The sequence below is a fragment of the Micropterus dolomieu genome, linkage group LG16 (genome assembly GCF_021292245.1).
Source record: "Micropterus dolomieu isolate WLL.071019.BEF.003 ecotype Adirondacks linkage group LG16, ASM2129224v1, whole genome shotgun sequence".
Classification (NCBI taxonomy): Eukaryota; Metazoa; Chordata; class Actinopteri; order Centrarchiformes; family Centrarchidae; genus Micropterus; species Micropterus dolomieu.
In genome coordinates this window covers 5455596-5474987 of record NC_060165.1, presented here as the reverse complement: position 1 = coordinate 5474987, position 19392 = coordinate 5455596, and the positions used below count along the sequence as shown (strand labels likewise).

The following is a 19392-nucleotide window of genomic DNA, read 5'->3' as shown; positions in this document are numbered from 1 at the left end:
TTTAGCTTCATTACACTGGCTCCCAGTATGTTTTAGAATTGACTTTAAAATTCTATTGATCACTTTTAAAGCTCTTCATGGCCTCTCGCCTTGTTATATTTCTGACCTTTTAGTCCCATACGCACCAGCACGTACCTTGAGATCCTCGGGCAGAGGTCTGTTGTCTGTTCCAGAGTCTCGACTGAAAACTAAAGGGGACAGAGCGTTTGCTGTCAGGGCCCCGAGGCTCTGGAACAGCCTGCCCGAGGAAATCAGGTCGGCTGAGTCAGTGAACTCTTTTAAGTCCCTTCTTAAAACATACTTTTATAGGAGAGCTTTTCCCGTTCTTATTTGACCTTATTTTATCCCTTTTATTTTATTGTATTTTACTAATTTTATATTAAATTTTCATGCTCTTATCTTTTTTTTGTATTATTCTTTACACTTGTTAAAGCACTTTGTAACTTGTTTTTGAAAAGTGCTCTACAAATAAGGATTATTATTATTATTATTATCTTACCTGTATCGGCTAACCCAGCGAATCCAGTCATCTCGCTGCTTTTTCTTAAGCTCATCCTGATCTGTCTCAAGCAGCTCTTTTAGCCGTCCCATCCGTTCCAGTTGCTCGGACACACCCGGACTGTCTGCCACCAGCCCAAACATGACTGGGTTGGTCTGTGCCATGGAAAGAATCATCGCCAATTCACTAGAAATGGAGAAAACGCTAGTGGTAAGTTAGGAAAAGGAGAATGCTTGATGTTGACCACAAATCTAACTCTAGTCCTACATGATGCTCTATGTACGCCTGCAACTATCTCAGCGTAACTCCTACAAAATGCTACAAAACCCACATTTAACTTACACATTGTCTTGGAAAGCTTTTTCCCCAAAATGCTAGCAGATACAGTAAAAGGAAAAACAAGTTAGATGATAAGAGAGTTTTAGTCATTTGGAACCAGTACTCTGCTCAGCTAGGATTAGATGCACATTCACTGGGAGTGTATGGTGGGGCAGCTACAGTCTTTATGTTTTTGTTTCATCTTCTTTGAAATAATACATGTGTATTCAACCACCATACACCCCCTCACCGGTCCTCCATAGTTGGCTTATTAGCCACCTTTAGCTCCTCAATAGAGGCACACTGCTCTAGGATGAGGTCCACTACTGGCCCCACTGTGGGCCTCTCACTGTCGCCCTCGTCAGGCCAGGGGACATGGCTGAGCAGGCGGAAGGTGTTCGTGAAATCTGCACCTGGAAAGACATTATGTTATAGTACTGTGACAAGACGGCAAAATCACAACTATGTATATGTTGATGGCTCTGCCTCATTTTCAACACAAAACCCATCTTTCTGATCTTTTTTTGTACCAGTGTTGTGCATGAGGCGCAGCAGGTCTGATATGAGCTCGCTGTCCTCTGCCTCTTCTTTTTTCACAAGTCCAAGCTTTTTCCTCATGATGCACAGGTAGAAGGCTTCGTATGTGGGCATGAATTCATCCAGGACAGCGCCTGCCTCAGCTCCAACCAGCTCAGAGCCCAACGCCTCTGCTAGGCGAGCCAGGTTCCAGCGGCACACAGATGGCTGGGCTTGGTAAGAGTAGCGTCCTCTTTTGTCCGATGTGTTGCAAACGAAATCTGGATCAAATCTGACACAGAGGTGGAGGACTTTTCATATAGAATATTATACATGATGGCACAAAATCTTGTTATCTATAAATTCTCATCTTCTTTCTAGTTCCTGCATGCCAAAACAGACTGTAATCTTACTTTTAGAATAATTTTACTGAGACAGAGCTGAAAATAATTTTTTATTTTTTTTATTTTAGTGGAGCGAAACCATTTTCAGATAGTGAGCAATCTAACTGGGATATGTGAAAGCACAGAAAACACTGGTCAAATAAAGTGCAGACGACGCAGATTTTCATTTTCAGCCGCCTACCTGTCCATGAAACCAAAGGGGCCATAATCCAGAGTAAGACCCAGGATGCTCATGTTGTCTGTGTTAAGGACGCCATGGCAAAAACCAACACACTGCCACTGAGCAACTAGCTTAGCAGTTCGCATCATCACCTGGGAATAAACAAGTCAAATTTGATGGCAGAAATGCTAAAACAGCATCATGAAATGAGCCAACCTTAAGGGAGACTAAGTCCTAAACAGTGTTTGCCATTATTAGCACTGAATATCAAATTCTGTCCAGAAACATGTCAATGCTCACCTCTCTAAAAAAAGCCATATTCCTGTCTTTTCGGTTGCAATGAGTCTGCTGGATGCAAGGATAAAAAGTCTCAATGACATAATCCAGCAGCTGAGCGCGAATGTCATGGCGCCCTGCGCTGGGTCCCTGCAGGCCTGAGAAATCATCTCGGCCCAGAAAGATCTCAAAAGATCCAAATCTAAAACAAAGGTAAGAGATACATAATAACATGCGCAGATTTGTCCAGAGGTAGCACTATTGTGTGTTGTGCTGATTAAACTTTTAAAAAAAACGCTTGAAATGTTTCCTACCTGAGGAAGGACGGGGCAAGACGCAGGACGACTGAGCAGCGCTCAGGAATGCGCCTGCCGCTGTTGAGTGGATCTCTGGTGACATAGAGGTCGGAGGTCACGAGGGAGGCTGCACGGGTGCTTGGTATCCCCAGGGCGGCCATGGCCTCGCTGCACAGGAACTCTCTGATACTGGAGCGAAGCACCTTCCTTCCGTCACCCTCTCTGAGAAAATTGTAATGTGTCCATCGCACAGATTTGTTTGAGATTTAACTCTGATTAACCACTGAGTTATATACTGGGAATATGTTGAATGTTGTGAATATTGGCTTCTGTTACAAAATAAAAAATGCAATGTTTTGAGTCAGATAGGGAAATTAATTGAATTATTCCACTACATATCAACAGAATTGTATCACATTTGCAGTAGTATAACTTGTAAACTCCCTTGGCAAAAAATCCAAAATTACAAAAATGGTTGGACCAGGAAACAGGAGGCCTGTCATGTAATGTGTCAACAGAGTTTAACAGTGTTTATGGACAATGAAAAGAAAAATGTAATTAGTTTTAACTATGTTAGATGCCATTATGTTGTCTGATGAACGGGTAATGCTGGTAATGGATCGTGTGTATACATTTGATGGGTCAACAAGCCCTAGGCAAACTAAACTTCTGTACAATAGTATTGAGTAAATTAAAAGTATAATCCCAAATGTTTGCAATGCAATATGTCAGCCAACTTTGCCTTCACTGTGGCCCACATTTACAACAACTTTCAGGACAGTAGGCTAAGCTGCAAAAGCACTGGCAAATCCACCAATAGCAGCTAGCTGTAGAGTTGAAATAAGATATTGTGATTGCATTATGAAATAAAATGAGATTGCTGAGATATAATACTTAAGTCAAGAATATGAAACACTCAAATATACTCTTTACTCTGTGTTTAACAGACCAAATCATAGACTTGTACTGGTTCTACTGAGCACACAATTATTAAGCAATGGGGGATGGGTTTGATGTGTGCCAAGCATTAAGCTGTTAAGTAGCTCTCCTGGGGATAATGCATTCACGTGCCTCTAGTAAGCAAGGCTTATGAACGATTGGCTGTGTCACCTGCTGAAATTGTCTTATTCTCAGAGAAAACTTAATCCAACATGATTTTATCCAAGCCCTAGAACCTGCTCTTGATGTGGAGCATGGTTATACTGCTCCAAATGTGTTATGTTCAAAATGAGATGTATGAACGCTGAACTGTCAGCACACACACAGTAAATCTTTTTTTTTTTTTACCTGGAGTAGGGTGTGACTCCTGCACCTTTCACCTGAATCTCCCATCGCCCGTGGGTGCCCTCTATCTCTCCCAGGTACATCACCGCTCCATCTCCCAGTTGTCCCGCGAACAGACCGAACTGGTGCCCGCTGTAACAGTGCGCAGCCGGCTCGGAGCCCGGTAGCAGCCTGGAACCGCTCAAATACTCCGGGCCCAGGGGGTTCGTCAACACGTCCTGCACATTCAGGTCGAGCAGAGTCAGCGCTGACTGAGATAGGGCCACAAAGGTCGGACGTACCAGAGGCTGAAGAGCCCGAATTCGGGAGAAACACGCCGCTGGGACCGTCCGAGACCCGGTCTCCTCTGAATCATCCACAGGCAGCTTTTTCAACACCGTGTTGTTGAAAGGTAAGCGCTCCAGAGGCACGCACTGAGAGGGCTCCATGAAGACTGAAGTGCGACACGACTAAGCCGCTCATAATAAGGGCTAACGTTATTTACTTGTTGTACGGCACGTTGTTAAACGCAACACAGTGTTCAGGGGCATGGAACTGGCCAAAATGTAACATGAACACATTTAGACCGTGAATAGAAATGTAAATAATTTATAAAAAACGGGGGAAACGGTGAGAAAACTGTCACAAATCCAAAAAAACCCCCAAAACTACGAAACCACCGAAGAGAGACAAAAACACAGAGGAAGACACCTGAAATTTGTAGTTTTTATTCCATTGTCAGTTTGGGGAGCACAGGGCAAATCTTATCCAGCAGGCGGCGGTAGCAACAAGAAAAATGTCACCTGCCGTCAAATATAAATAGCGAAGAAGAAGCCTCTGGCAACTAATTAAGTGCATCATGTAAATGCTTGCTTTATTTTTATTTTTTACAGTTAATTAGAGTAACTGTTACTTGTTATTTAGAGAATTATTGTAGTTTTTCATCAGTACCATCTTTGTCACTCTGTAACTAGCCAGGCGTGGCTGGGTGGGTAACGTTAGCTAGCTAGCTAGCTGGCTAACTGCAGCTAATCACAGCGACTCATAATTTTCAGCACCGGTGTGAAAAGATGGACCCAGGTGTCTTCACGGCCGTTTCCAAAGGTTTGTTTTGCTGGTATAAGAAGGGCGATTAAAAGCAAATTTACTTAGGAAAACTTGTAGTTTGCGATAGTTCAGCTAGCGTTTACTTTATCAGTAACGTTACTTCTACTCTAATTAGCTAAGTTAACTTAGCTTTGTAAGATAGCCCATTGACTTGCCGTAGGATAGTAACGTTAAGTTGACGCGTTTTATTATGCATCGCAAATCAATTTGCATGCATGTTGTCATATGAATATAAGTGGTATATGTAACGTCACAGACTATACAAACATTAGCAGAGGTATAGCTAACTGGGTTTGAGCAACGTTGTTGTTATTGAACATGCACTCAGTGTTTTCAGAAAGGTTGCATTCAAAACACAAAACTGTTCCTAAATCTAAAAAACAGAAGCACTGCGAACAAGTGTGTGATTTTGCCCTACGTAGACATATCGACTAGTTTAATTAGGATACATGGCAGATAGTTCATTTACTGTACATTTACCTTCAACGCTTTTCTCTTTTTCAGGGGACCCCTTACCTTTGGCATCGCTGCGCCTCCTGGTCCCACCTCTCCAGCTTATGGCAGCCTCCATGTGGCAGGTTCTGAAGAAACAAGACATCATGAACTACTGGAAAGTGGCAGAGTTTGTCTCTTTGGTGATGGACATGGTCCCTGAGCTGCTAATGTACAAGCACAGGACACAACTTAACCTGGGATTAAGAGCCAGGGTGGGTACAAGTGGAGGACACGAGGCGTTAACAACTAATGTAACATTTATTTTAGTTTTTTGTTTTAACTGTAAAGTGAAAAGTTTGTTTTCATCTCCTCATCAGTATATTCTTGAGTTGTGCCGAAGTGAACAGCCTGTGGAACCAGACTTCATCTTGTCTCATCTGGAAAAGATTAAACCGCGACACCCCACCCTGGTAGATGTAAGTGTGTACAGTGTAGATCAGTTGATTTCAATCAACACATTGATTACAATTACATTTTTGTAGCATCTCTTCCTCTTTGATCAATATGAATTGTAAACACATGCTGTTATTGGCTGGGCAACAATCTTATAAACACCAATTTGGTAGTTATCCAACACAGAATTTGTAATTTGTGTTATTTTGATGCCCATATTGCAGATGAAAGAATCAGAAGATGAAATAGCGGTGAACTTTCTTGAGTTGATCCAGACTCTGCTCAAAGATCCTGAAGTGAGACAAGACTTTTTTTTGGTGAGACAGTCTCACTTACACTTCTGTGGAGCCAAATCCAACTCTGTAAATATTACTTTCCATTATGGGCTATAATTTGTGTGAAGCTGGGCTCTGTTAGTTGCAGAAAAAAAAAAAAGGCAACATCATATTTAGCCATTTTAGTAGAGTGTTGTATTTGTACAGTAACATAGTTTTAATCTCAATCTTTTTGTCTTTCAAAGGAGGTCTTCCCTGCTGAGTATGGACCTCAGTATGACAGTGATTTGCAGACGCTGTTTTCTGAGTTCTTCTTTCGGCTGGCTCAGCTGTTGCCAGTTCCTGACCTTGAGCAGGTAAGAAGTATCATTTTGATAAAACAGTAACAGTATGTCACCAACAAAGAATAACTTAAACCACCACACTGTTTCTATACTACAAAGTTAATACATCTGAATTTCAATAACGGGAAGAAATTAACTTTGCATTACAACAGTGACAATTTGAAAAGAGGCTGCCGTTCTTGTGTTTTTGGTGCCATGTGATGGTCAAACGCATAGCTCTGTTCAGTGGCATGTAACACTAAAGCAAGAGTGGCACACCACTGGCAATTACTAGGGAAATAGCAGGGAGTGATAAGCCATTTATAAGCTGCACACAGCATCAGCATATCACAATCCACAGTGGTATATATCAGTAAGAATCGGTATATGACAGTGGAAAATGTTTGGACACGCACCTTCATTGTGGGTCTTACGAGAAATCTGGCTCCAGTGTTTTGTTTAGAAACTGAAGGCTCTAAGTAGGCACTAAATTTGCATAGGTCAGGACAAGATGTCACTAATGACTTACTTACTAATCTTATTTTTGTTATAGATTAATCTGCTGACTGTTTTCTCAATTAATGGATTAGTGGATTGGTCTATAAAACATCAGAAAACTGTGACCAATGTCCAGCACAATATGCGAGGACCTCATTTTTGTCTTTGTTTGTCAGACAGGGTTGGACGATATGGCCGAAAATGTTAACACAATAAAAACTCATCCTTATTTCTTTTGAGTTTAAAGCCTGATTTTTGCTCCTGAGTGATAGTTGAAGGAACCTGATGGTTAATTGCGGTTAATCTTTTCTTAATGTTCAACACTTGAAGCCAAACAGTGGATCGCTTCACAACTCTGAGGCAGAACATTACTATGTATAGTTACTAACACAACTATGATAAAAATCTTTGTCAACAAATATGCACGAGTAAAACAACTTTTTTTCAGTCCTCTTTCCTCAGCAAATGAACATCTTAATAAAAAAAATTAAGTCCTAATTTGTGTATGATTCAAGTGAATGAAATCAAACATTGAATGAATATATGAATATTTACTGAACATTTGTTAAATTGTTATTATAAAAAAATATATTGCGATAATTGTTGTTATTGTTTTATTGTCCGACCAATAGCCCAAAACCCAAAATATTCCATTTCTTATTCTATACGTTCTCATCCCAGGGCGTCAAATAAGCATCTGTATTTGACACACAAGGTACCCTTCTGCATCCGTATGAAACGCCTTTTTAAAGATGTGGGTAACATTGTGAAGTGGTCGCAATTTGGTTAGGTTTAGGCACCAAAACTACTTGGTTAGGTTTAGGAGAAGATCATTGTTTGCGTGGAAATAAGTACATTACGTGACATAACTCACATTATGTAACTTCAAAATAGTTGCTGGTTAGATTTCTGTTAATCGACTAATTGTTGCTGAACTATGTCAGGTTTGTATTTGCAATGATAATGATGTAGTTTACAGTGATGACGTTTACTAAAGGTTAGATAATATACTATATACTATAGAACATATAGCAATAAGCAGCAGTTGCTATATGATACATCGTTTAACCATTAGGAACTGAATTTAATTGTGAATGCTGTCTAAATGAGGTGCAGTGCTACATTCCTTACTGGTAATAACAATGTTTTGCCTATGCTATAATTCAATGTACTGTATATGTCTTACATGTGCTTAATCGCAAATCTGATGTCTTGGTAACCTATTTCTGAAGTTAAAATCTTTTGATTATATTGGATTTGACATGGTGCGTCTTTTCCAACATTTCACAGACTGTTTCCTGGCTTGGGGCCGAATGCTCTGTTTTAGAGGATTGTGTGCATTCAGTCTCTGAGCCTTCAGACCTGAAATATTTGCTCCAGCACCACAAACAGCTCGGGCATTTAGAGCAACATGGTGAGTCACTTCCCAAAACCACATCTGTATTATTTCACTTTCATCGTTGGAGACACTATGACCATAACTTATGCATCATTCTTGTCCCTTTTTTTTTTTTGTGTACAGTTCCACCTTCTAGTATGGGCGACAGCATCCTCTCCTCACTTTCTGCTGTTCCCCCTAGCAGAGTGGCAAAACCTACAGAACACCCCGACCAATCAGATCCAATGCAAGGCCTCAGTGACGAAACACACACAGTATCATTTGTAGATGACGTAGCAGTTGAAATAATCACAGTGACAGATTACGCAGAGGTAGAATTGGGTGCAAGCACCGACATCGAGTTGGTGACGGGAGAAATTTGCTTTGAGGGGACAGACGCAGTGGCTGAAGACTCGCTGGTAGTGCTTCCTGATGAGACAACCACGGAAGAAGAAGTAGGTGGAGCAGGGGAAGAAGCAACACGAGAAGAAGCTGCAAGTTGTTTGCCAAACATCGACCTTCCAGAAGTTAACAAAGACGACTTGGCGTCCACCGGACAAAAGATGTCTGTGGGACCTCATGACTGCCCAGACTGCGAGAAGAAATTTAAGTTTGCCTCTTCGCTAATCGCCCACAGGGTCATCCACACTGGCGAACGCCCCCACCGGTGCAATGACTGTGGTCGCTGCTTCTCTTTCAGGCAGTCCCTCGACAGGCACAGACACACGCACAAAACTGGCCGCAAGTACGACTGCGTAATCTGCGGGGAGACCTTCCACTCCTTGTCAGCCCGCACAGAGCACAAGCAAACGCACGTGGAAGACGGTGTTTACGTGTGTCATCAGTGCAACAAGAAATTTAACTGGGAGCAGGCGCTTGCAAGACACGTGAAAACTCACACAAACAATCCCACAGACAGCCACAAGGATTGGCAAGAGGTTGTCATAGGTGATGAAAACGTCAGCGAGGCCCCTGTTGCCCTTGCTGAACCCGACAGCCAGGTGCAGGCAGATGACAGTGGTGGCCACGATCCAGAGAATGCAGAGGTTCCGAGCAGCGGGCGTCCTACCTCTGAGCCTGAAGCCCCTGAACTTCACAATGAAGACATTTCCCTGGTGAAGGTCCGCACCAGTGGACGCAAACGCAAACCCACCATGAAGATCCAGGTGATAAATTTACAGAAGCGCATGACCACTAAAAGAAGGAAGGAGGTCACGGAGACGAACCCTCCAGAGCTGAAGCCTTTTCCTTATAATTGGTAAAACCATCCGTCCACTTTAACCACTTTTGATCTGTTGTTGTCACGAAGGTGTCCCTTCATTTCAGTGTTTCTGATTCTGGTTTTATTACAGGTTTAGTATATAGAAATATAAAGTACTGTATTATGTTCAGTTGAATATATGATGGCTGTGGTGGGACATCAGGCAGATCAAAAGCCTCATGTTTATCTTTCCTTTCTCGTCAGCAGTGCAGAGCACTCTTATGGATCCTCCTCGGTCTCATCAAAGGACATCAATGAGAGTGAGTTTTCACTTTTGGAATTTTTTGCTGTTTCTCACCACAATTACACAACCAGAGATAAGAGAATGTGAAATTACATTTAAAAAAAAAAATGCTGAAAATCTGGTAAACTGTGAATCACAGGCCAGAATTTAACTTATAATTACACTGCAAACAATTCAATTGAAATTAATTCCTCCAGCTATAATTTAGAAATATTAGACTTTTTTTCAGTTAAAGCTGAATAAAACATAAGTTAGCAACTATTTTGATAACTTACTAATTTCTAACATCACATTCTTTTGTTCCTGTTTCTCAAATGTGAGGAGCAGCATTTCTTTGTCATATATTTGTAAATATTTACATTTTGGACTGTTTGTTGGACAAAACCAGCAATTCAAATGTCGTGCCTCGAGCTCTGGGAAATTTATATTTGGCATTTCTTGTGGCTGTCAGAATGCCCACTTAATTATGTTAAAAAAAAATAATAAATGTTTACTGTAATATAAGTGTAAATACTTGAAGGCAACAGTTGAGGCAGGGTAAGGCAGTTTTTAAACTCAAGTAAATGTTATTTACTTTAATATTAGTTACGGACAAATCACAGGCTGGTCTGTAATGTGCTTGGTTACTGAAAATCCTTAAATGGCAAATAATGACTCCGTTTTCCCATAAGGTTCTGGAGCAGATGGCTCGTCAGCTGCTTTCTCCTGTCCTAAGTGTTCCTTCCACCACCTAGAAGAAGCACAGGTCCAGCAGCACATTGACAAGGTTCATTCTGTTAAGACTGAGGATGCTAAGCTGTCCCTTCAGCCCCTCACAGATGAAGAGGGACGTTTTAGTTGTCCCGACTGTGAGAAGACCTTCAAGTTCCTGTCCTTACTAACAGCCCACCAGCGCATCCACACAGGCGAGCAGCCCTTCCTGTGTTCTCAGTGCGGACGGCGGTTCTCCTTCAAACAGTCACTGGAGAGGCACAAGCAGACGCACAAGTCCGGGCGCAAGTACGAGTGCCTGATCTGCGGGGAGTTCTTCAAGTCCCTGGTGGCTCAGAGGGAGCACAAGAGCACCCACATGGAGAACGGCGAGTACCTGTGTTCAGAGTGTGGCCGGGCGTTTGCCTGGAAGTCGGCGCTGGTGAGACACCTGAAGACCCACAGTGAGGATGCTGACAAGGTGGAGCGTTCTTACAAATGCCCTCGCTGTGACCTGGGCTTCAGCTGTGCCAGCTACCTCCACAGGCACCTCCAGACTCACCAAGAAGAAAGAGTGCACACCTGCAACTGTGGAAAGAGCTTCGCCTACCGGGCAGCTCTCACTGCACATCAGCGCATCCATCAAAAGGAGCGGCCGCACATATGCACACAGTGCGGCAAGGGATTCCTCTACAAGGGGGGTTTGCTGAGCCACATGAAGATCCACTCCGAGGAAATGCCCTTCATGTGCTCCTTCTGTGGTAAGAGCTTCAAGAGGGAACGCAACATGAAGAAACACGAGCGCTGCCACACCAGGGAAAACGTGTTCAGCTGCTCGCAGTGCGACAAGAGTTTTGTCTATAAGGCCACTTTGATCAGACACGAGCTGACTCATTCAGGCGAGAGGCCGTACCTCTGCTCCGACTGCGGGAAGGGCTTCTTTTCCCACGCCGAGCTTCTGAAGCACGAGCGTTTCCACACGGGCCACAAACCCTTCCAGTGCCCCCAGTGCGGCAAGAAATTCACTCAGTCTTGCTACCTAACCATCCATCTGCGCTACCACACCGGAGTCCGGCCGTACTCCTGCCCCGACTGCGACAAGAGCTTCCTCAGTGCCAACCGCCTGAAGAGACACCAGCGAACACATTCTGGGGAAAAACCATACTTGTGTGTCGAATGTGGGAAGGGATTCAGACAGTCATATAATCTCAAAATGCATCAACGAACCCACATCATGAAGTTAACATAGTCTGTTAAGACTTGAATTTATGGATCTGGAGATTAATATTTTGCTAATATTCTGAGTTTACAGATTAGTTTAGACTGGGACAAAAGCTTCTGTAGATGGACTGACATTTCTATGCAATTGTAGTCAAGTGCATCTAGTTTAAAACGTGTTCTAGCCTGAAGAGGTTCATGTTTACTGTCCCATTATACTGAATGCATTCGATTTCCAGGTTGTGATCTGATTAAAGCACACTGAGCCGAGCAGTGCATTTTTCCGCTGCATAGCAACTTTGTCTAATCATCTTTGCTCATTTGTCAAATAATGACTAAAAAAAGGATTTACATAAATCCAGTCTTTATTTTGGGCATGTTTTACAACAGAATGTGACATTGGTTTTGAAAAGAGGCGTTAAAACATTTGTGCTAGAACAAGTTACATTTTCTTTAAACAATGGTTTAATTTCAAACAGTTACACAAAAACATACTGCAGGTTCTGTGGCAATGAGGCATAGGTCAGCAGTAGTACAGACAGGAGCCACACTAACAACAGGTCTACAGCCAGTCGCAGGTCACCGTTGAAGATCAGCTTAGACATGAGTATTTAGTGTTGCGACTTTATAGAATAGCTGAGAGGAATTCTGGTGTACATCACTGGGTTTACTGACAAACTTCAATTACATGAAAAGGACAAACGGGCATTATGAAAAGTGTTGAGTCATAACAGTTCATGTTAAAACTTAAAGATTTAAGTACTAGACAACTAAGCTACTGCTGAACTTACTGAGAGTAAGTTTGGGCAGCACGTCACCCACGAGAAAGGTCAACCTATTTAAGACTTGCCTGCCTAAATAGGCAATGCCTCACTAACAGCGCACACTGGCGTACATGATAGTTTCAGCAAAGTTGGAATGGAAGTACTAAGAAAACAGTGAAGGCAAAGCAATAGCCCTGCTGACCAGACTGATCTACACGGCTATGTGCAGGGTGATGGGGCAGTGGTCGCTTCCCATCACCTTGTTGCGGATCTTGCTGTCGCACAGACCTGGCAGCAGACTGGACGACAGCACAAAGTAATCGAGCCTCCAGCCCACGTTCTTTGCGCGGGCGTTCATCATGTAGGTCCAGAAGGTGTAGGCGTTGGTCTGATCGGGGTAGAGCTCGCGGAAGCTGTCTGTGAAACTGGCCTCCAGCAGCTGGCTGAAGCCCTCGCGCTCCTCGGGAGTGAAGCCTGCGTTTTTCTTGTTCCCCTTGGGGTTCTTCAGGTCTATCTCCTGGTGCGCGACATTAAGGTCGCCGCACAGCACCAGGGGCTTCTGTATATCAAGCTCGCTCAGGTACGCACGGAAGTCCACGTCCCAGGTTTTGCGGTAATCTAGGCGCACAAGGCCTCTACCGGAGTTTGGCACGTAGGCAGTCACCAGGAAGAAGTTGGGGAATTCAGCAGTGATGACGCGGCCCTCGTTGTCATGTTCTTCTTTGCCTGGAGGATTGGTGGATGAGGTTTAGTTAACAATTATATGCAATTACTTTGCCAGAATTCAAAACTTGTTCAGTTTGATAATTTCTTGTGTTCACTGGGGAAATAGTGATAGTCAGCAAAGCCAAGTCACTGTAGCTTAACATTGTTACTTGCAATGTTTAACAATATCTGACAGTTTGACATTTACTTGCTTAGAGTCAAGGTGAACTTAGCTTAGCACTAAGACTGGAAACAGGGTAACAGCTAGCCTGCCTACTAGCGCCAGCTAGTTGGGCATGTTGGATGTCATCTGTACTAAAACGACAATAAGCAAATGCGCTACTTAATAGGGTTTATGTGCCGGATGATGACGACTCAACAGCATATGGAGAAACACTCACCAATGCCATATGTGACTTTGAGGGGTTCAGTCTTGCAGAGCATGGCAACGCCACTGTAACCCTCCTTGTCATCTGAGACGGCCCAGTACTTGTGAGGGTACTCGGGCATTGAGGTGATGTCAGCAGGGAGGTTTTTCTCTGAACACTTCGTTTCCTGCAGGCACAAAACATCTGGAGCCTCCTCACGCACCCACTACAATGACGAACACAAGGGTTAACCATTAAAACCAGTCTCAGAACTTACTTTGGCAAATAATTTGTGATCATAATCAACTGAAAACTGACATCCAGGCCCTTCTTTTTCACCCAGGCCCTAAGCCCGTCCACGTTCCAGGAGGTGATCTTCATGTTGGCTTCTCTGCCATCTTTGCTGGTCATTTTGTCAGGAGGATCATCATACAATATTGGGGCCTCTGGTTCCTTAGCCTTCTTTGTTTTCTTTGCAGAAGCTATCAGGTAAAAGGTGTTTTAGTTAGGAAAATGTCTAAGTTGTTCACCACGCAGAGAGTAGTATGCATTTAAATGTTTATTAGTGCATACTGCAGTACCAGAGCCGGAGTCATTTTCTCCATCTGCAGCCGCATCTTCTGCCTTCTTGCCTCTCTTCATACTTGAACTCGCTCTGACTGCAAACACACCTCGCAGGCACACAACACGCACACACAACAGCACACGAGCCGCTGCAAAAACAAAAGAGGACTTTAGGTGGAACTGTTAAGTGTCAAATGCTACAACAATATGCAAGACTTTCATTAAGGTTCTTAGCTTATGGTCGATTCACCAATTTCTAAAAAATTAAATAAAAAATCTCTCTTTAAGTCACTTGTCTAGGGAAATTGCCAACATTTGCTGTTTCCAGCTCCTCAAGTGAGGATTTGTTGCTTTTCCCGTTTTATTTCATTGTAAATAGAATTTATTTTGGGTTTATACTGTTGATAAACAAAAAATGCAATTTGAAGCCTTCGCCATGGGCAAGCTTTAGTTTTTCCTATTTTCTGGCATTTTATATACTAAATTGTCTGAGAAAACTACAAGTTATTAATTTCAATTCAACAAGTTTTGGGTTCTCGGTCAACACATCTCTATGCAGTCACTTGAAAAACAAATGCATTTAATAAGAATCCAAGATAATCCTCCCAAGATTTCAGACACACACAGTAACACAAGCAAACATACACGTGTTGTAAGATATGTACAGAGCAGAATATTTTGCAACTGTTGGTACTCTCAGATGGCCCAACTATGTAATGACACTGTACAAATTACCTTAGACATATTTGGCATTTCTATACTACAAGTTCTTGTTTTTTGGCCAACATATTCTACAGATGGGCATTTCTAAAATTAGCCAATATCGGCGAATATATCGGTGTATTTTAGTTTTTACAGCTAATATTTGGCTTATTGTGGAATTGGTGATTTTGTAAATTTTTTTTTACAATTGTGTGCCCCATTATTTTCACGTACACTAACTTTAGTATCTTAAAATAGACAAGGCTGAAAACTCAAGTGTGTCCTCGCATTCATGCATATCAGCACCAGCACCGACCTATCGGTTATTGGCCAAACTTGCCTCCTAGGAGAAATATTAGGTTATTTCTGAGTGATGTTACATGTGTATGCTACAAAATGTCAGTTATACACGTATGCCTTTGTTTTTCAAGTGTTGCTTGTCAACTTCACAAACGGTAAAGAGTTTTTCAAAACTTAAATCAATGATCTGACAAAGAAGCACGCTGAGCGTTTATTGTGATGAAGTCGTTTATGCGGAGGGTAACGTTATTGTTAGACAGCATAACGTTAGTCCATGCAAAACGTATTTATGACCCACTGGATGCAAAATTAACTGCATGTACGTAGAATACAAACAGCCAACAGCAGAAGCTAACATTATATTTCCGTTTTCACGGTTTAATGGCATGCTATGCTAGCACTCGCGTTTCCTCAAAAGCCCACGGCCAGCAGCAGACGGCCTGCACTGTAATGAATGAAGAATAACCACAAAGCTACTAATTAGCTTCGTACCAAATCGCGTATTTGGTTAATCACCACATGCAAATTTTAATAACGGTAGCGCTATTTCAACCAGCTACACGTTTCAGGAAAAGGAGATGCAAATAACCTTACTTGCACTTTCACAACAGGATGAAGAGTCGAGTCCGTGCTGCTTACTCCCCCCAAACACACACAAAGCACGCCAAAGATTTCTGACCACGTGCTTGCTGTACTTAGGGACTGCCTAAACGTATGCCTGATAACAATTTGAAAACCAAACATTTCAAATTTTGTATTTCTTATTTTGAAAAATTTATAAAAAAATACGCAACACTGGTTGGTATAACGTGTATTAAATTAGCCTGACATGCTGCCGAAGTAAAACATAAAGTAGACAATGCTTTTTGGTGAGGCTAATTCTACAGCTGTCAATGTTTGGGACCCCGAGCGTAGTTTAATAGAGCGCTAGAGCTGAAAAAGTTAGCCGAGGCAGTAAAATTATTTGTTTAAAGATTTAACTGTCACGAATTTGGAGTAATGCGGACAACTGAAAGAAAGTGAAAAGCTAGGTATACCTATTTTATTAATCAATGCAGCTTTAATATAAGCTAATTTTACGAAGATAGTATAGTATGCTGTCACTGATAGCATAACAGCTAACGTACACAGCTACAGTATGCTTAACCTACACCCACCTAAAAGATTATTAGGAACACCATACTAATACTGTGTTTGACCCCCTTTCGCCTTCAGAACTGCCTTAAGTCTACGTGGCATTGATTCAACAAGGTGCTGAAAGCATTCTTTAGAAGTTGGCCCATATTGATAGGATAGCATCTTGAAGTTGATGGAGATTTGTGGGATGCACATCCAGGGCACGAAGCTCCTGTTCCACCACATCCCAAAGATGCTCTATTGGGTTGAGATCTGGTGACTGTGGGGGCCATTTTAGTACAGTGAACTCATTGTCATGTTCAAGAAACCAATTTGAAATGATTCGAGCTTTGTGACATGGTGCATAATCCTGCTGGAAGTAGCCATCAGAGGATGGGTACATGGTCAGATACAATGCTCAGGTAGGCCGTGGCATTTAAACGATGCCCAATTGGCACTAAGGGGCCTAAAGTGTGCCAGGAAAACATCCCCCACACCATTACACCACCACCACCAGCCTGCACAGTGGTAACAAGGCATGATGGATCCATGTTCTCATTCTGTTTACGCCAAATTCTGACTCAACAGAAATCGAGACTCATCAGACCAGGCAACATTTTTCCAGTCTTCAACTGTCCAATTTTGGTGAGCTCTCAAATTGTAGCCTCTTTTTCCTATTTGTAGTGGAGATGAGTGGTACCCGGTGGGGTCTTCTGCTGTTGTAGCCCATCTGACTCAAGGTTGTGCGTGTTGTGGCTTCACAAATGCTTTGCTGCATACCTCGGTTGTAACGAGTGGTTATTTCAGTCAAAGTTGCTCTTCTATCAGCTTGAATCAGTTGGCTTATTCTCCTCTGACCTCTAGCATCAATAAGGCATTTTCGTCCACAGGACTGCCGCATACTGGATGTTTTTCCCTTTTCACACCATTCTTTGTAAACCCTAGAAATGGTTGTGCGTGAAAATCCCAGTAACTGAGCAGATTGTGAAATACTCAGACCGGCCCGTCTGGCACCAACAACCATGCCGCGCTCAAAATTGCTTAAATCACCTTTCTTTCCCATTCTGACATTCAGTTTGGAGTTCAGGAGATTGTCTTGACCAGGACCACACCCCTAAATGCATTGAAGCAACTGCCATGTGATTGGTTTATTAGATAATTGCATTAATGAGAAATTGAACAGGTGTTCCTAATAATCCTTTAGGTGAGTGTAAGTCAAATGACACTGAAGGAAGCATCCAGGGTGGTGTTACGGATAATGGCACAGTAGGGATATATCTTCCTTGACTTAATGTCCAGCTCAATCTCCAGCTATTTCCTCACATTTCCATGCAAAACACCCTCGTTTGGTCCTTTCACTCTCCCAACATGGGAGAAGTATATTTGTTGTAGGCTGTCGATCCTCAGACTGCCCTTGTAGATTTACCCAGTAGTGCATCATTAACTGTTTGCATCTAATATGCAGCGGCATTTCCCCCTCCTTAACCTGAAGAGCAGACACAGGAGTTGTTTTTACAGCCCCACAACAGAGTCTCAAGGCTTGAGCTTGCACCACCTCCAACTTCTTTAATTAAGTTTTTGCTGCTGATCCATAAGCGATACACCCATAATCTAATACTGATCTAATCAGCGCTATATGCAAACCACATAACCAAAAATCTAAAGACTTTTACTTGCTCCATCTTTTGCCCATACATCTTTAACTGAGCATTGACCCCTCTCTTTTTAGTGAAGACTACTGTCTTAGTTTTCCCAATTGCAAACTTGAATCCCCACCACATTAACTGCCTCATGTATTTTACCCTTAATATGGTTAATATTCTTTCCCCTTTTCCACAAGGCTCCGTCGTCAGCAAACAGTGACTGTCCAATATCACCATGAACTTGAGAAAAAACGTAATTAATCATAATGGAAAAGAGTATAGGGCTAATGACACTGCCTTGAGGAGTACCATTATCTACCATATATCTTCCTGATACAGCTGTCCCAATTCTGACTTGTATACTTCTCTCGAATAAGAATTCTTTAATCCAATTATATGTCCTACCTGTTATTCCTATCATTTTTAATTTTATCATTAATCCCTCCTTCCAAACCATATCATATGCCTTCTCTACATCAAAGATCACTGCCATTACAGATTCTTTATTAACTTGCGCTTTCCTTATCTCTGTTTCTAAACATATAACAGGATCCATAGTTCCTCCACCCCTCCTAAATCCAATCTGATGAGGTGATAAAATTCCTCTTCTTTCTATGTAAAATGATAATCTTTCTGTAATGATTCTTTCCATTATCTTTCCTATATGTGACATAAGTGCTATTGGCCTATAGTTCATTGGACTTGACGAATCCTTCCCTGGTTTCCTGATAAGAATAATTATTGATTATTTCCACCCAGCTGGCAATTTCCCCATACTTTATTATAAAAACCTAGCAATTTAGTAGATGCTAAAACACCTAATTGTTCTAAAATTGCATAGCAAATATCATCCTTCCCCGGAGATGTTAGTCCAGATCTTGCTATTGCCCTCCTCATTTCCTCCATAGTAATTGGAGCATCCATAGTACTGTTAGTATCAACCCTACTTTCAAGTAATAATAATAATAATAATAATAATCCTTATTTGAAGAGCACTTTTCAAAAACAAGTTACAAAGTGCTTTAAGTGTAAAGACAATAATACCCAAGAGACAATAATACAAAAAACAATACAAGATAAAAGCATGAAAACATTGAAAAGACTAAAATACAGATAAATGTAAAATTAGTAAAATACAATAAAATAAAAGGGATAAAATAAAGTCAAATAAGATCGGGAAAGGCTCTCCTATAAAAGAATGTTTTAAGAAGGGACTTAAAAGAGTTCACTGACTCAGCTGACCTGATTTCCTCGGGCAGGCTGTTCCAGAGCCTCGGGGCCCTGACAGCAAACGCTCTGTCCCCTTTAGTTTTCAGTCGAGACTCTGGAACAGACCTCTGCCCGAGGATCTCAAGGTACGTGCTGGTGTATATGGGACTAAAAGGTCAGAAATATAACAAGGCGAGAGGCCATGAAGAGCTTTAAAAGTGATCAATAGAATTTTAAAGTCAATTCTAAAACATACTGGGAGCCAGTGTAATGAAGCTAAAATAGGAGTAATGTGGTCATATTTCTTTGTTCTGGTTAAAAGCCTGGCAGCTGAGTTCTGGACAGTCTGGAGTCGATCAATAGATTTTTGGGTTAAACAGGTGAAAAGGCTGTTGCAATAATCCAGG

At 42.0% G+C, this 19392-nt stretch overlaps 4 protein-coding genes across 8 annotated transcripts in view; 2 read left to right on the top strand and 2 right to left on the bottom strand.

The window, feature by feature from the left end:
* Positions 1-5033, bottom strand: part of selenoo2 (selenoprotein O2) — a 7695-nt gene extending 2662 nt beyond the window's left edge. Inside the window, exons 1-7 of one of the 2 annotated variants that reach the window (XM_046071942.1) lie at positions 3757-5033; positions 2488-2691; positions 2198-2375; positions 1919-2049; positions 1348-1625; positions 1068-1230; positions 500-685 (exon numbers count right to left, since the gene is read on the bottom strand). In XM_046071942.1, the coding sequence (XP_045927898.1) occupies positions 500-685; positions 1068-1230; positions 1348-1625; positions 1919-2049; positions 2198-2375; positions 2488-2691; positions 3757-4181 (1565 nt within the window). In that variant the 5' untranslated portion in view covers positions 4182-5033. The remainder of the gene's footprint in view (positions 1-499; positions 686-1067; positions 1231-1347; positions 1626-1918; positions 2050-2197; positions 2376-2487; positions 2692-3756) is intronic. The other variant, XM_046071940.1, reaches the window with a different exon arrangement.
* Positions 3991-11911, top strand: LOC123984796 (zinc finger protein 132-like). 3 transcript variants are annotated; one of them, XM_046071935.1, is made up of 9 exons: positions 3991-4144; positions 5344-5546; positions 5652-5750; positions 5952-6044; positions 6248-6358; positions 8114-8237; positions 8346-9459; positions 9667-9722; positions 10378-11911. In XM_046071935.1, the coding sequence occupies exons 2-9, from the start codon at positions 5397-5399 to the stop codon at positions 11643-11645; spliced, it is 3015 nt and encodes a 1004-aa protein (XP_045927891.1). In that variant the 5' UTR covers positions 3991-4144; positions 5344-5396; the 3' UTR covers positions 11646-11911. The 3 variants fall into 3 exon arrangements, with proteins under 3 accessions (XP_045927891.1, XP_045927890.1, XP_045927889.1); XM_046071934.1 differs by lacking the exon at positions 3991-4144 and adding an exon at positions 4552-4836 and having other exon boundaries at positions 9670-9722; XM_046071933.1 differs by lacking the exon at positions 3991-4144 and adding an exon at positions 4552-4836.
* Positions 11912-11961: 50 nt separating this feature from the next.
* On the bottom strand, positions 11962-15749 carry apex1 (APEX nuclease (multifunctional DNA repair enzyme) 1). The gene is made up of 5 exons (XM_046071952.1): positions 15612-15749; positions 14033-14164; positions 13770-13933; positions 13485-13677; positions 11962-13104 (listed from the first exon to the last, which is right to left on the bottom strand). Exons 2-5 carry the CDS (start codon positions 14091-14093, stop codon positions 12590-12592), a joined length of 933 nt encoding a protein of 310 aa, XP_045927908.1. The 5' UTR covers positions 14094-14164; positions 15612-15749; the 3' UTR covers positions 11962-12589.
* A 149-nt stretch (positions 15750-15898) lies between these two features.
* Positions 15899-19392, top strand: part of LOC123984802 (O-sialoglycoprotein endopeptidase) — an 11493-nt gene continuing 7999 nt past the window's right edge. The window contains exon 1 of one of the 2 annotated variants that reach the window (XM_046071949.1): positions 15899-16048. The gene's annotated coding sequence lies outside the window, so the exon portion shown is untranslated. Of the gene's footprint in view, positions 16049-16757; positions 16779-19392 lie in introns of those variants that run through there. The other variant, XM_046071951.1, reaches the window with a different exon arrangement.

What these genes read in the sequence shown, in the direction of transcription:
- LOC123984796 (XM_046071933.1), top strand. Translation starts at nt 4,803, where the DNA reads ATGGACCCAGGTGTCTTCACGGCCGTTTCCAAAG. An exon ending in ACCTGGGATTAAGAGCCAGG is followed by an intron (nt 5,547 to 5,651) that starts GTGGGTACAAGT and finishes TCTCCTCATCAG; the next exon opens with TATATTCTTGAGTTGTGCCG. An exon ending in ATCAAAGGACATCAATGAGA is followed by an intron (nt 9,723 to 10,377) that starts GTGAGTTTTCAC and finishes TTTTCCCATAAG; the next exon opens with GTTCTGGAGCAGATGGCTCG.
- apex1 (XM_046071952.1), bottom strand. Translation starts at nt 14,093, where the DNA reads ATGAAGAGAGGCAAGAAGGCAGAAGATGCGGCTGCAGATGGAGAAAAT. An exon ending in TGAAAAAGAAGGGCCTGGAT is followed by an intron (nt 13,678 to 13,769) that starts GTCAGTTTTCAG and finishes TCGTCATTGTAG; the next exon opens with TGGGTGCGTGAGGAGGCTCC. An exon ending in CAAAGTCACATATGGCATTG is followed by an intron (nt 13,105 to 13,484) that starts GTGAGTGTTTCT and finishes CCAATCCTCCAG; the next exon opens with GCAAAGAAGAACATGACAAC.